The sequence below is a fragment of the Trachypithecus francoisi genome, unplaced genomic scaffold (genome assembly GCF_009764315.1).
Source record: "Trachypithecus francoisi isolate TF-2019V2 unplaced genomic scaffold, Tfra_2.0 Lachesis_group10, whole genome shotgun sequence".
Lineage (NCBI taxonomy): Eukaryota > Metazoa > Chordata > Mammalia > Primates > Cercopithecidae > Trachypithecus > Trachypithecus francoisi.
The window spans coordinates 117,044,756-117,061,420 of record NW_022681455.1 but is presented as its reverse complement, the minus strand read 5'-3'; the positions used below and the strand labels follow the sequence as shown (position 1 = coordinate 117,061,420).

The 16,665-nt window shown below is 35.8% G+C and overlaps 1 protein-coding gene across 2 annotated transcripts in view; it reads right to left on the bottom strand.

Annotated features, from left to right (window-relative positions):
- CNTNAP4 (contactin associated protein family member 4) overlaps positions 1–16,665 on the bottom strand; it is a 278,461-nt gene that overhangs the window by 57,387 nt on the left and 204,409 nt on the right. For both annotated transcript variants that reach the window (XM_033219075.1, XM_033219076.1), the window contains exons 13-15: positions 14,016–14,213; positions 7,095–7,251; positions 3,612–3,739 (exon numbers count right to left, since the gene is read on the bottom strand). In XM_033219075.1, the coding sequence (XP_033074966.1) occupies positions 3,612–3,739; positions 7,095–7,251; positions 14,016–14,213 (483 nt within the window). The remainder of the gene's footprint in view (positions 1–3,611; positions 3,740–7,094; positions 7,252–14,015; positions 14,214–16,665) is intronic.

Genomic DNA, 16,665 nt, shown 5'->3' with positions numbered 1-16,665 from the left:
GCGACAGAGCGAGACTCCGTCTCAAAAAAAAAAAAAAAAAAAAATTCTATCCTTTCATTGTTGAGTTTCTTTGGCAGCTTTGTGAAAAGTCAAGCAACCATGTATACATGAGTCTATTTTTGGGCTCTTTATTTTATTCCATTCATGTATTCATCTATTGTAATGTCAATATCAAACTTCCTTGAATATTTGTTAGTTTTATAGTAAGTCTTATAATCTGGTAGTGTATCTCAAACTTTGTTTATATTTTTCAAAACATTTTTGCTATTCTAGTTTCTCTGCATTTCAATATACATTTAAAAATAAGCTTTTCAATTTCTACTCCCCCCCACAAAAAAAAGATTGCTGGATTTTAATTGGGATTGTTTTCAGTCTATATATAAATTTGGGAAAATTGACATCTTATCAAATATTTTAATTCATAAATTTTTAAATATAATGCTCTTAATTTTTTCTTAATAATTTGTAATATTTACACCAAAATATTTTATGTTGTTGGTGCTAATATAACAATGGTATTTTTAAAATCTCATTTATAATTTTTTTATCATTAGCATATAGAAATATAATTTACTTTTGTATATTGACCTCAAATCCTGTGACTTTGCTAAACTTTTTAAAAATGTAAATTATTTGAGATTTTCTACCTAGAAAGTCATGTCACCTGTAAACAGACATTTTAATCCATTCATTCTGACCTAAGGTTGGTGCAAAAGTAATTGCAATTTTTGCCACTTCTTTTAATGGCAACCTGATTTGCCATTAAAGTCAGGTTGATTAACTTTTGCTGCAACCTAATAAATGTCTTGAATTCCTCTCCTTGACTTATTACATGTGCTAGGACCATCAGTAATAGATTGAATAGGAGTAATGAGAGCAGACAGTCTTGCCTTTATCCTGAACTTAAAGGGAAAACAGTTATATCCTTCACTATTCAAAGTATGACATTAGCTATCAGATTTTCACAGATGTCCTTTATACCACTGAGGAAGTTCTCTTATTTCCTAGTTTGCTAGTTGATATCTGATATCAACAACAATAGCAGCAGTAAAATGAAATTGAAAACAAAATGAAAAGAAAGCTTTGAAAAAAGACAACATCAATAAATTAGGATAACCTCATAACTGGTACTAGTAGGTCTGATAGTCATGTTTTATGTGTCCTGCTTTCTCACAACTTCACCTTCTTTCCTAGAAAAACATGGCTGATCTACACTTTTCAATATCTCTAGTTTGTGTGAGAAAATGAAAATATTACTTTTTTCACTTTCACCTTTTTACTTTTCTGTTAAAAAAAAAAGTTTTAATCTCCTGTCTCAATGAATGACACTAATGGCTTTATTAATATCAGAAAGCTGGAAATCATCCCCAAGGCTTTAACTCTCAACCTTACATCTAAATCATATTCAATTTACCTCATAGTTGATCCCCCTTTTAAAGCTCCATGCCAATCATTGCCTAGTTCAAGCTCTCATCTTCTCCTTGTCTTATATCAGAGGTCACTTTTACTGATCTTTACATTTATAAATGATCGTCAGGCTTTCAATTGAATCATGAGAATTAAGTTATTTCTCAGTCTTAAATTATTCAGTGTGTAGTCCTGATGCTTTCAAAGTAATGCCCATGCAGCTTTTCTCTGCATATAAGGCCTACTGTGCATGATCCTATATCTGTTAGTCCCATATCTGCCCAGTGAGCCTCACTTGGAGATGAAAATAAAAAGTACCTTTGGCATTGTAACTTAAGTGGTACAGATTTCCCATATGGAAAAAAGGAGTATTCACTGTTCTGAAGATACTACTCATCTAACTGAGAAAATAAAGAAGAATGTTTCATGCAGAAAACAGTCCTTAGTCCTTAGTCCTTCATGCAGAAAATAACCTCATGTGAAGATGAACCTCAACGCTAAAAATAGATACAGGAGGCAAGAAGACCAATTACTTGATTACTGTTTAATTAATAAGTCAGAGATTAATTAGCAGGTCTCTAAATACTTCAAACTATTTGTAAATTCTTAGTGCCAATGTAGTAGCTCCCCTCTGTATTCCCATGGTCATGGTAGTTCAATGCTCTAGCTTCTCAACCTCAGTACTATTGACATTTGGGGCCAGATAATTCTTCTTTGTGGAGGGCCGTCTCACACATTGCAGGATGTTTAGCAGCATCCCTGACCTCTCCCATGACATGCCAGTAGCATCCCACTCCCCAACAATGTGATAACCAAAAATGTCTCTGAACATTGTCAAATGTCCACTGCAGGGCAAGATTGCCTTGGCTGGAGAATCACTGCTCTAAGTGCAATGATGTTGTGTGCTTAAAATGATGACAGAAAGTCTGGGAGAAAGAAAGTCTAAGGGAGTGAGTTGGTAGGGACCTCAGTTAAAATATACCAATACACAGGGATTTTAGCTAATGAAATAAGGAAGGCAGAGGAAACCAGCCTGGGTCCCTGCAGGGTTAAGATCAAAGCAAGCAGTGAAAGGTACACGTGATGTATAGAACAACTTCTCTACAGCTATGAAAAATTGTTACACTCTCCTGGATGCATCTGACGTTTACAATCTCATCTCTTTGCACATAATTTTTCTTTCCACGAAATATTCTATGCCATCTTCATGGGATTGTGTAAGGCTCACTGGTAGAACAGAAAGTAGAGTTGATACATATCAGAGATGGTGAGTAAAATGGTAAACAGTATTTACAATGTATATATAATTTTCATAGGCCAGTATCATCTTTGCTTTTTAACTAAGCAACTTCTGCTCTGTATCTCCATAAATCCACTGAATTGTCAGATTCCCTCTTCTTCTATTGTGCCCCTAGAATAAAACTTTATTTTAAGCTATGGCATTAATGTAAACAAATATTTCATCTATTTCCATTTTAAGTTCTGGAAATACTAAAAGTATAGATATTTAATGCACTAATGTCTAACCTAACGCTTTTCAGGGAGGTTAACAATCTATAAATGAATACATATGTTCATTTCATTCCCTGATCAAAGAAAACACAGATATATAACATATATATATGTATATATGGAACATAAATATAATAGAACTATATTTGACCTTTAAAATTCTGGTTTAAAGTGTTAATGCATTGTATATGCAAAACAGCATGTACCACTGGTTTAAAGTAAATGTACACAGACACACACACACACACACACAGAAAAAAGTGAGATTTACATGTGAAATATATTTGGAGTTAAAATGACATGATTCCATTGACATTCTAATTTCATACCAGGCCTCACAGTAGGAAATTCACATGAACTATTAATAACTGTGTTTAGCATTGAGGCTTTCCTATGTGGATAACAGCAATTAGAAATTCAGGAATGCTGGAATATACTCATGAACTAATCAGTTGAGATGCCCAGTGATTTCTTTCTCTTAGAATCCTAGCAAGGTTTGCCATCATAGCTTTGTACTTCATAGGAGTACTTACTTGTTGACTGACTGAAAGAGTATTTCAGACCTTAGTTAAAAATGTCCACAATAGAAGTCTGATTAATTATTATGTGATGGAAGCATGATGCTTAAGTGATGGCACTTTAAGTCATGATACTTTTCTCAAATATGCTTACAACACATCGTAACCACTTACTGTCTCCCCTGCAGAGTAGAGGCCCCAGTTTATAAGCTGCTTCTGAATGCAGTCGGCCTGTGTCTGTAATCACGATCTTAGTTACTGGAAGATGTTCTTTATAAGAAAGCAATCCAGTGTCATTGGTCCTAAAAAACAATAGCAACAAACAAAATTCTTAAGAAATTTTAATAGTCCTTATTGCATTTCAAAACCAAGATGTTCTGAACTAAACTTGCACCCACAAAAGAGTAGGGATCCAGTCACTCATCGGAGCACATAAAAACAGAATGACATTTTATTTATTATTATTATTATTATTATTATATTATTATTATTATTATTTTGAGACAAGGTCTCACTCTGTCTCCCAGGCTGGAGTGCAGTGGCACAATTTTGGCTCACTGCAACCTCCTCTTTCTGGGTTCAATCCATTCTTGTGCCTCAGCCTCCCAAGTAGCTGAGATTACAGATGTATACCACCGCACCCAGCTAACTTTTGTATTTTTGGTAGAGTCGGGGTTTTGCAATGTTGGCCAGGCTGGTCTTGAACCCCTGGCCTCAAGTGATACACTTGCCTCAGCTTCCCAAAGTGCTGGGATTACAGGTGTGAGCCACTGTGCCTGGCCAAAACATAATGACATTTTAATGTCTCTTGTAGAAAAATGTAATAGAGAATATAAAATATAGCATACGTTAAAAATAGAACACAGTTGGAGATTTTTTAATTCAATGGACAATTTTCTACGTTTTTACTGGAATTGGTTAATACATTAACATTTAGTGTAATGATTGATACTGTAGTTTGAGGTCTACCATTTTACTCTTTCATTTCCCCCATAGGATTTCTTTTCATTTTTTGAAATGTTGTAGCAATTTATCTATTTTCTTTTATTATACTTTAAATTTAGGATACATGTGCAGAACATGCGGGTTTGTCACATAGGCATACACGTGCCATGGTGGTTTGCTGCACCCATCAATCCATCATCTGCATTAGGTATTTCTCCTAATGCTATCCCTCCCCTAGCCCCCCACCCCTTGACAGACCCTGATGTGTGATGTTCCCCTCCCTGTGTCCATATGTTCTCATTGTTCAACTCCCACTTATGAGGGAGAACACGCAGTGTCTGGTTTTCTGTTCCTGTGTTATTTTGCTGAGAATGATGGTTTCCAGTTTCATCCATGTCTCCGCAAAGGACATGAACTCATCCTCTTTTATGGCTGCCCCCCCCCATATTATTTCTTGTACTTCTGTTTTCCTTTGCTGCCTCCTCTTGGTTTATTCCATATATTTTGCATTTCATTTTGTTTTCTCTATTCACTTTTTAGCTATATTTATTGTATTTCCATGTTTGCTTTACAGATTACAAAGTAAATTCTTAATTTGTCAGTCTATTTAGACATTATGTTTTTTAACAATGTAAAATGTCAGAAGCTTGCTAAGACATAATTCACTTAACACTGCTCCCCTCCACACATATATTCTTTTTTCTATTGTAATATATTTTAAATCCATATGTTATAAACTTTATAATAAAAATAAAGTGAACATTTTATTTAAACACTGGCTTTTACATTTACCAACATATTTGCAATTTCCAGTGCTTTTCACTTCTTCCTGAAGATCTGAGTTTTCATCCGTGGTATTTCTCTTTAGCCTGAAGAATTTCTACTAGAATTTGCTGTTTCAGATGCTCTTTTCAATTCTAAAATTTACATTTTGTTCCATATTATAGTTTTCACTTATCTGCTTAAAATACCCTTTGTTTACACATTGTGATTATTTTTACCTTTAAGGCTTCAAATATTTTTATAATAGTTGCTGTAAAGTATCTTTCTGCCAGTTCAAACATCAGTAACCCAAGGTTGGTTTGTAATAACTGCTCTTAATTTCTTGACTTTAGATGAAAATGTACTCTTCCTTGAATATTCAGTAAATGTTATAATATGCTGGATATCATGGATACATTGTAAAGATTCTGGATTTTGCTGTTCTTTAAAGATTTCATTTTTATTTTCATAGGCAGTTAACTCACAGCCTTATCACAATATATTGCCATTGCTTGGTTTGATAGTTTATTAGGTGGGGCCTGTGTGAATTTTGCCTAATTTTCAGTGCTATCTCTTATATCTGCGATATAGTCTTTGCCATAAACACATGGGCAGTGCCTGCCTACATTTGGTTACTTTCTGCTAATTTCAAGTAGTTGTTTTTATAACATTTTTCTTTCCTGGATTTACAACAATTATCTGAGAAGGGTTAGCTCTATGCAAGTTACGTCACCATTAGCAGAATTTAATATGAGAAGTTTTACAATCCTATTTTTAAAAGTCATTTTTAATTAGAAATATGTTATAGAGGCATTGGAGAGTTATTGATGATTAGGTAATTTTTTTATTGTTGTTAAGCGTTACTACTAGCATTTTATTTACATTTTAAAATACAGTATTACTTTGTAGGCACTTTTTTTTGGGAAGGTAGTGATAAAAAAAGGGTGCCTTCCAAAGGGAGTAGAAATTTGAAAAATGAGAGTTTAAGAGAGACAATATTCTTCATAACAAACATGTAACACTAAAAGTGTAATTCTAAAAGAAATACACACACACATAACATAATCTTGATGTTTCCCAACTAAATAAATGAAATATTATCTAATTCAAATTATGACCTCAATTAACAGCAGATTTATCACTGTAATCAATGTGCATCCTGTAACAAAATCACCCATATTACATCCAGATTGACTAGAACTATTCGTTAAAAGTGAGTCTTCTGTACAGGTCTAGTTGTTTAGCAATGTAACATATACATAGGTTATGCTGAAATGTAAATATAAACGTTTAAAATATTTTCACTTTACAAATAATAAATAAGGGCAGTATACATGCCAACTCTAGTCTCAAATTCTGTCAATGTCTTTTTTAAACTTTTCAGATAAAGAACACATGCATAAGCTTCTTTTCTGCTTAGAGGAATATTTGTAATTTGATTTTAAAATTCCTAAAATGTTACAGATTTCTTTTTTCAAAATATAATCCACAGAACATTAGTTCTTTGTAGTATGATTTGTCGTTTTAAAAATATAAAAGAATTGCGTGTTAAAATAATTGTAGTAAATTCGAAGTTGATAATTTTAAATGTTTTATAGGTAGATTATTGAAGAAATGTGCTTTGGCTGTAAATATATTTTTAAGATAATAGAATACCTACTTATATATAGTTTCAAAAGGAATAATAATTAATTCCCCATGTAACAGGTATCTCTGTTTGATTATAAAATTAAAATGTAAATGACTTATGGTCCACTACAGAAAATAACTCAAAAAGGCATTGACTTAATACTAAGGACTATAATGACTATACCACGTTTCATTAAAACATACCTTTATTTAACTACTTCATTGTACTAACTTGTTCAGTATCTGGCTAGCTATACATACTTTGAGTGATTAATTTTTTAATGAACTTTTTCTTGCATAAAGAAATCATACGGAAATCACCATTCATTCCGGTCAGCATCACAATTGCAGTAATACTGAGAATCAATGCAGTTTCCCTCTAATCCACAAGTACATTTTTGAAGATCAGGCGAAGAACCTCCCCAGTAGGTTTGCGTTTCATTGGTACTTCCTACCCACCAACTCAGAGGGGTTCCATCTGAAAGACAAACGTGAGAAATGTGACATCTGCTTTATGTCCCACCACCTTCTCCCCCAGTATAATTCCTTTTCTTCCAAAATCATTAAAAAGAATAAAAGGAGAAAGATTGATTTGATTTAAGGATATGCAAAACAGTGTAATTGCTGGCATTTCCTTAAGAAAACTTTTTAAATAAAAAAGTTATTATTTAGGCTTAAATGACCAATACATTTGTTCTTGGGTAGAAAAGAAACCAGCGGTTCCTATTTAATTTAGGCATGATAGTAAAAAATGGATTGAGAGCCGCTCACATATACAATTTCTTTAAAAATAATTTTGAAACAAGTGAGCATCAAAATATAAATCATAGTAATTAACATACCAAAGCAAAATTGATTTGAAATCATGAAATGCCCATTAAAGCATTATGGAATGTTATGTAAAGTCCATGATTTATCTCAATAAATTTATTCTCTAAAAATATCCTAGTTGTTTAATAAATGTTAGGCATGATTTGGCACTCCCTTGTCGTGATTTAAGATTTATTTGGAAGTATATATTTTATCTTCCATTTAATGGCTTGGCTATTTATTTGAAGTTACAGAAATAACACTGAAAAATCTTCATGCTGGAAGCGAATATTACACTCAAAAGAAGTTTCCCTCAGCCAAATGCGTCTCTTCCTACGATAAATGTTCAGCTACCAGCTCCTTCTCAGTTAAGACTAAACATGATGCCAAGGAACTCCAGCAAGGCACAGACAGAACATCTAGGCAAGGATGTTCAGAGAAGGACGTGAAGCATGTAGCCAATCTATCACGAAAAACATAAAAAGTATGGAGGAAAAACTGTAGTCATCTGAGAGTCAGGGCATGAGAAGAATGTAAGCAACATAGAATCAGTCAGCTTCTCAAAGGTGCTTGATCATTTTTCTGTCGACTTTCAAACCTTTAAGTGGTCACCATTAGCCCCGCTGAGAATCTGGCATTTTTACTAATTTCTCCCTTGCTTACAAATGCCAATGCTCATTTTAACTTACTATGAGTCCCTGTGCTAATGCTGACAACCTCTCTCCCAGCGTTACTATGCATGCCAGTCTGGCCACGTCAAAACAAAAACAAAAACAAAAAACCAGCAAAGAGTTATTAAAAGCTGTGTTATGCATAAATGCATTAATATGAAGAATCTTCATCTTTTTTTAATTACATGATTAACCCTTCACCACAAGGTGAAAATTACTACTTGAAATAATAAATATATTTCAATACACTACTTAAAACATTGTTTTCATAGATTAAAAAGAAAAACAAATTGTTATTCTTAAATACTGAACCATGTTCCCACATCTATATTTCCTGTCTTCCCTATAAAATAGAAATCACTGAATGTTTTTTAACATTTCAGACATTGGTTCAATCCAAGACTTTTAAAAAAATATACTAAGGAATTTAAATAACTATAGGAATGAATTTTTAAAATCCTGAGAAATAAAAATTAAAGGTAAAAAATACCCGTGGATATGGTGGAACATTCCACCTCCCATAATTAAAATCCTAAGTGACTTGAGCATTCCCATTGATCATCTTTCCTGTGGTCTGAATCACAGATCCCCAGCAGCTGAAAACGTATTTTCATAGACATTTCACTTTATTCATTCATGTATGGCATCATTATCACTTGACACTAAATCACCAAGATCTGAAACTCTATAAACCTAGCTTGTCTGAAAACAACTTCCTGTTCTACCCCATTATATTTCTTATTGTGACCTCAGCTTTTTTTTTTTTTTATTATACTTTAAGTTCTAGGGTACATGTGCATAATGTGCAGGTTTGTTACATATGTATACTTGTGCCATGTTGGTGTGCTGCACCCATCAACTTGTCACCACCCATCAATTCGTCACTTATATCAGGTATGATTCCCAATGCAATCCCTCCCCCCTCCCCCCTTCCCATGATAGGCCCTGGTTTGTGATGTTCCCCTTCCTGAGTCCAAGTGATCTCATTGTTCAGTTCCCACCTATGAGTGAGAACATGCGGTGTTTGGTTTTCTCTTCTTGTGATAGTTTGCTAAGAATGATGGTTTCCAGCTGCATCCATGTCCCTACACAGGACGCAAACTTATCCTTTTTTATGGCTGCATAGTATTCCATGGTGTATATGTCACATTTTCTTAATCCAGTCTGTCACTGATGGACATTTGGGTTGATTCCATGTCTTTGCTATTGTGAATAGTGCCGCAATGAACATACGTGTGCATGTGTCTTTATAGCAGCATGATTTATAATCCTTTGGGTATACACCCAGAAGTGGGATGGCTGGGTCATATGGTACATCTAGTTCTAGATCCTTGAGGAATTGCCATACTCTTTTCCATAATGGTTGAACTAGTTTACAATCCCACCAACAGTGTAAAAGTGTTCCTATTTCTCCACATCCTCTCCAACACCTGTTGTTTCCTGGCTTTTTAATGATTGCCATTCTAACTGGTGTGAGATGGTATCTCATTGTGGTTTTGATTTGCATTTCTCTGATGGCAAGTGATGAGGAGCATTTTTTCATGTGTCTGTTGGCTGTATGAATGTCTTCTTTTGAGAAATGTCTGTTCATATCCTTTGGCCACTTTTTGATGGGGTTTTTTTTTCTTGTAAATTTGTTTGAGTTCTTTGTAGGTTCTGGATATCAGCCCTTTGTCAAATGAGTAGATTGCAAAAATTTTCTCCCATTCTGTAGGTTGCCTGTTCACTCTGATGGTAGTTTCTTTTGCTGTGCAGAAGCTCTTTAGTTTAATGAGATCCCATATGTCAATTTTGGCTTTTGCTGCCGCTGCTTTTGGTGTTTTAGACATGAAGTCCTTGCCCATGCCTATGTCCTGAATGGTACTACCTAGATTTTCTTCTAGGGTTTTTATGGTATTAGGTCTAACATTCAAACTCTACTACAAGGCTACAGTAACCAAAACTGCATGGTACTGGTACCAAAACAGAGACATAGACCAATGGAACAGAACAGAGTCCTCAGAAATAATACCACACATCTACAGCCATCTGATCTTTGACAAACCTGAGAGAAACAAGAAATGGGGAAAGGAATCCCTCCTTAATAAATGGTGCTGGGAAAATTGGCTAGCCATAAGTAGAAAGCTGAAACTGGATACTTTCCTTACTCCTTATATGAAAATTAATGCAAGATGGATTAGAGACCTCAGCTCTTTTAACTCTCTCCACCTCAAATCTATTCCACATGAATCATGAGGTCACCAACCTGAGAAAAATTTGTGTGTTTAGCCACGTTCCATACCTTTCGGGATCCCCTCTTCCACGCTTTTCTGGAGTTAACTTTCTAAAACTGGTTATTGAGCCTGAAACACCAGGGAAGCATTAAAAAAAAAAGTGCACAGGCACAACCGGCCTTAAAGATGGGGATTCCTGACACATTCTGGTCAACCCCTGTATCAGTCTGTCTTCATGCTGCTAATAAAGACATACCTGAGACTGGGTAATTTATAAAGAAAAGAGGTTTGATGGACTCTTAGTTCCACATGGCTGGGGAGGCCTCACAATCATGACAGAAGGCAAAGAAGAGCAAAGTCACATCTTACATGGTGGCAAGCAAGAGAGATTGTGTAGGGGAACTCCCATTTATAAAACCATAAGATCTCATGAGACTTATTCACTGCCATGAGAACAGTATGGAGGAAACTGCCCCTATGATTCAGTTATCTCCACCCGGCCCTGTCCTTGACACGTGAGGATTATTACAATTCAAGGTGAGATTTGGGTGGGGACATGGCCAAACCATATCAAGCCCCTTTACTCTGTGTGGTGTTTACTCACCAGTCCCTCAGGGATTTTGCTTTCTGGTTCTGTTACAGCTTGACTTCTTTGTCAACTTTGATAACCATCCTTCTTTTTGTATTTTCTTATGTTTTATTTTTCAGCTTTGCAGTAAAATTAACAAATAAAAATTGTACACATTTAAGGTGTGCAAAGCAATGTTTTGAAATGATTACCACAATCACACGATTTAACATAGCCACCATTTCACATAGCTACTTTATATTTTTATGGTGACAATACTGAGATCAACTCTCTCAGCAGATTTCACATATACAATACACTGTTGTTAACTACAGTAATCATTCTGTATACTACCTCTCCAGAATGTATTCATCTTACAACTGCAAATTTGTACCCTTTGACCAATATCTCCACACCAACCCCCTTCCCTAAAAATCACTCTTTTACTCTGTTTCTATGAGCTCAACATTTTTAGATTCCATATATAAGTGGGATCATGAAGTATTTGTCTTTCTGTGTCTGGCTTATTTCACTCAGCGTAACATCTTTAGTATCTTGAAGAGATGTTTTCACTGCAATGTTCATTGCAGCTTTATTCACAATAGCCAAGATATGGAGAAACCTAACTGTCCATTGATGAATGGATAAAGAAAACGTGATACACACACACACACACACACACACACACACACACACACAATGGGATATCATTCAGCCTTAAATAGAAGGAAGTCCTGCCATTTGTGACAACATGGATGAACATGAAAGGCATTATACTAAATAGAATAAGCCAAATACTGAAAGACATAATACTGCGTGACCACATAAATGACCTGAGTTCATTTTGTTCCATAGCATTCATTTACCCTTCCATAATTACCATTCTTATTCTTAGAATACCATTCCAGATTTGCTTATCTGGTTTTTTTTATTCTAATATGAATATTTAGCAACAATGAACAACCCATTAGAAACTAAACTGTATATGTTCACTATGGCCACAATGCCCCAGAGAGCTGGAAATGAGGGGGGCTCATGCCATGCACTTTGTATGTGCTATGCCACCCAAACATCACTGCACCCCTGTGAGGCTGGTATCATTGGCCCCATTTCGGAGAAAAGAAAACAAAGACTGAAATTCATTAACCATTCGTCCATTTCAGTAATTGAAGTTTCATCTATCTATGTTCTAGATGCACCTAGCCAATGAGAAACACACCCACACCTACAAGTGTAAATCTTATGCTTTCGAACTACAACTGTCTCATCCTCATTTGCACATAGAATTGAGGTTTCAGGAGGAGGTAAGTTTTGGGTGGGTTCCAGAAAGATGGGATTGGAGGGGTAGAGGCCAAATGAGAACATTCTGAAAAAGGAAAATGAGGAGGAGAAAAAGGAGAAAAAGGGCAGGGGGTGGTCAGTCATAGGGGAGAAAATAATCTGATTTTTAGTGGGTGGAGAGTAAATAGAGAGAGAATCAGAAATGCAGGGTTCAAATGTCAGAACAACAGTTCAGCATTTTTGCATGATCTCTATGACATATGCTATTCCTATATGAAACACATTTCTTTTTAAATTTTTGTCATTCTATCTGGAACTCCAGCCCTTCTTAGGACAAGCAGGAGTGAACATGAAAAAAGTTGCTTTATTGTACAGATGTCTTAGAATTTTCTCTAATATGTGAAGAAAAATACAACTCAATGCTACTGCTGGAAAATAAGTGTTAGAGGGTGGCACGAGGGTTGCACAAGCAGGGTGGACACAGAATACACAGTTCCAGGATCCAGCAGAACAGGCTGTGTCGGACAGACACATAACAGAAAGGAGGTAGACCTTCTTAAATAGAACAGTGTTTCTTAAAAGTGGGAGCGGCATTTCTTAGAGGTTAATTTTCTTAACAGAGAGTAATACTTCGGATTTTGCATTGGATGGTTAGAAGATATGAAGAGATGACAAGCTAGGAGGCCAGTTGCAAAGCTCTTGCAGTGACTTCAAGAATTAGCTCATTGGGGCCAGGCACGGTGGCTCACGCCTGTAATCCCAGCACTTTGGGAGGCCGAGGCAGGCAGATCACGAGGTCAGGAGATCGAGACCATCCTGGCTAACACGGTGAAACCCCGTCTCTACTAAAAATACACAAAAAAATTAGCTGGTCGTGATGGCGGGCGCCTATATTCCCAGCTACTCTGGAGGCTGAGGCAGGATAATGGTGTGAACCCGGGAGGTGGAACTTGCAGTGAGCCGAGATCGCGCCACTGCACTCCAGCCTGGGAGACAGCGCAAGACTCCGCCTCAAAAAAAAAAAAAAAAAAAAAAAGACTTAGCTCATTAAGGCCTACTCTAAGGCAGATGTGATGGGAACAGAGGCTCTTGACATAATGAGACGCCCTAAAGAAAGAAAACATAAGACCAAAACCAGAACTCAGGAGCAGACTGGTTATTCACAGTAGAATCAAATAAAGAGTTAAGATGGTTTTCTGATTCCTCCTTGAACTAGTGAATCAACTGTGTCTCTGGCAGTCTTTTCTAATATTCAATTATACCCAGAGGCTGTCAACAATCCATGAAAAAGAGGCACATAGAATACTTACTTTCAGAAAACTAAGTTGTATTTTTATTAGCTGTTTTCCACGATAAAATAAACCTTACGTGTCACTTGCCCTTTATCAGGGATAAACACTGTGCATTCATTGAGTATCAGAAGGAGGCCTCTGCTGTAAAGTTATCCAATTAAGGCCAGGAAGAGAGTTCAAAAGCAATCAAGGCTTTGAATAAAGCTCAGTGTAAATTGACCTTGTTCTTTTCTTCAGGCAGAAGCATCTTTGTGACTTCCAGACTGTGACATGTTCACTAAGAATGCGAGATCATATACCCTCAGTGGCTAGATGCCACCACTTTGCAGAATTAAAATCCTCAGGAGCTTGTTGAATAAATGCATGATATGATGTGTGCAACAAGACAGACACCATGGTTTACTGACCTTGCTGATTGACCAGCCGTGACTTCTTGCAGTAATAAGTAAACTCCTGTTCACAGTGCTCCGCACGGTTAATAGTGGCCTGAAGTTGCTCCATGCTGGCCACATACTCGAAAAACCCAGCATATGGGTTCTCTGGATTAGTATTTCTGACTCTTATTAACTCAGAGCCGTTGTGCTGTATGATGGTCCATGTAGTTTCTTGTATGCAGAAATGGGGGGAGAAAGAGAGGAGACCATCACTAGTCTGCAAAAGTTAAAATAAATAAAGAAAATCAAAATCACCTTTTATCTGAGTCAAATTTTTCTAATCATCAAACTTCTCTGAGAGGTAGAATCAACACAAATGGATTCTCAGAATTGTTAAGTTATAGTAAGAGATTATTTTTCCTGAAATATATACTATTGCCATGCATTTACAGTGATTTTATTTAACATTTTCATATAATTTAGCCACACAATATTTATGATGAAAAATATTAGGAAATCTGATTATTTTTTGTGATGTATTTTATTTCACTGAATCTGATATCCCATCTTTTTAAAGATGCATCATTATTTTATTTCACTGCAAGAAAGGAAAAAATGCTGCCTATTATAACTACAAAACATTATTCATCAACACATCCAAAATTCAGTGATATCACACTATGAAAAAAAGTGCGTATCAGAATTCATGAAATAGTTTATATTACATATTGTAAGCAGCCACTTTTCTACTCTTAACTACTATTCATGGTATCAGCAAAAATAAAGTCAAAACTTTGTAGCCCTCTATATATCTCTGTAATCAACATTTAACTATGAGTGTGCATCTTTTTAAAATTAAATTTAAGGTATTCATTTTGATATCATGTGATCTGCACAGTTAGATGGTACAATAGGAAGTTACTCTTTTGAATTGTATGCATCTGACACAGCATCTCAACTAACACAAAAGTAAAATATCTTTGAGTATATACTAGAGTTATCACTATTGGTTCCTGAATGTCTGTAAACATTTCCATCATGCTGATTACCAAAATTTCTTAAATGAAATAAAAATCCCACAATGTTTGTAACAGACAATAGGTATATGATATCTGCCCTTCAACTTTACCAGTAATAGACTTTATACTATATTTTCTGTGATATATGCAGACACAAGAACAGATAAATCAAAAAGCCTCTGATTTAGTATGCAAAAAACAGAAAGTTGTCAAAACTCCACTACATATATGCTAAGTCACATAACTCTTCCGTAATATAGAGGAATATCCCAAATTGGAGAAAAACAGTAATAGTAGGCAAAACGTTCCCCCGTCTTTTTAGCTAAGACATTCACATGGATCAACAATCCAACTAAGGAGGTATACTTTGAAAATTTCATTCCCATTCCTTTCCCAGTCATCAGAGTTTGGACTAGAGAGGCTGGCTAAAGGAGGCTGGACTAACTTCACAGACCTATTGCCTTCCACGTGTGGATTATTATTTTTCTGCGAAACATAGCTGTTATTTTTGCATTTCCCCCTTGCATTTCAGTCCACCCTTCAACAGTAGAATGCTCTCAAACAGAACTTAATCTACCAGCCAATAGAATTACGGGTGGCCAGCAGTACAATGCCGAAGTCGTCAAGAGATCTGAGTTGCAGATCTGGCAAGCATCTTGTGCCCTTAGGAAAGTCAGGTAAAACCTGAGCCTCCATTTCCAAATTTGGAAATTACATTGGCAGAACGAGGTCTGAAATTCTATAATTTCAGCCAACTCGACCTTGGCTATTAGAAGTTTAAGGCTATTATTAACTAGACAAATCTGACAGCCTAGCCTCTGTTGGACTCTGTTTCTTTTGTTCAAAAAAACTATTCACCTTTTCTTGTGGTAAATCAATGGCATGCAAGAAGAAGCTAGCTACCAAGAGAGGCGGACAATATACCTGCTTGAAGCTTTTGTCTCTTTCCCTTCTGGATCACACTGAGTGAGACTTCCCTGTAGTTTAGCATCCACTGGGTCACAATTAACACCTGATTCTAAAGGTTTTTAAAGGTGTTGCAAGAGATTCAAGGCCACCGTGCCTGGCAACCATCAAAGAGTAGCTCATATCAATGTTTCCTTTTGAAATTCTAAAATATTTCAACGTTATGATACTCCCTGTAAGTGATTTTATTCTCTAATAAAAAGCACTACAAGGTATGATGTTAAACGGATGCCACACTTATCAGGCCATCTAGATTTCCAGGGCAGAACAGACACAAAGAAATTGTCACAATAGATTTTGAGCAACAGAGATAGAGGCCTTAAAAGCCAGGTTCCAAACCTCACGTGCTTCATTAATCTGGAAATCTCTGAAAAAGTCTCAAATTAGAGCCTCTTTACTGTTCTTTCAGACATGGTTGAGTGATCTGAAGTTTCTACGAACATCTGTTTAGAAGTAAGAGTGGTAAAAGACACAGACTTCATCACAATTTGTAATCCAATACTTTGTGGTTCACTTTATCGGTCTTTCCTACCAGTCTGCAAGCTCTATGAGAATAGCAGTAATTTCTGACCTGCTAACAATCATATCTCCAGCACATAGCACAAGGGTTGACACAAAATGCAGAAGACATTTGTTGGAGAAATGAGGGAATAAACAAATGAATGAATAAAAACAATGCATTGTCTAGATTAGAGCAC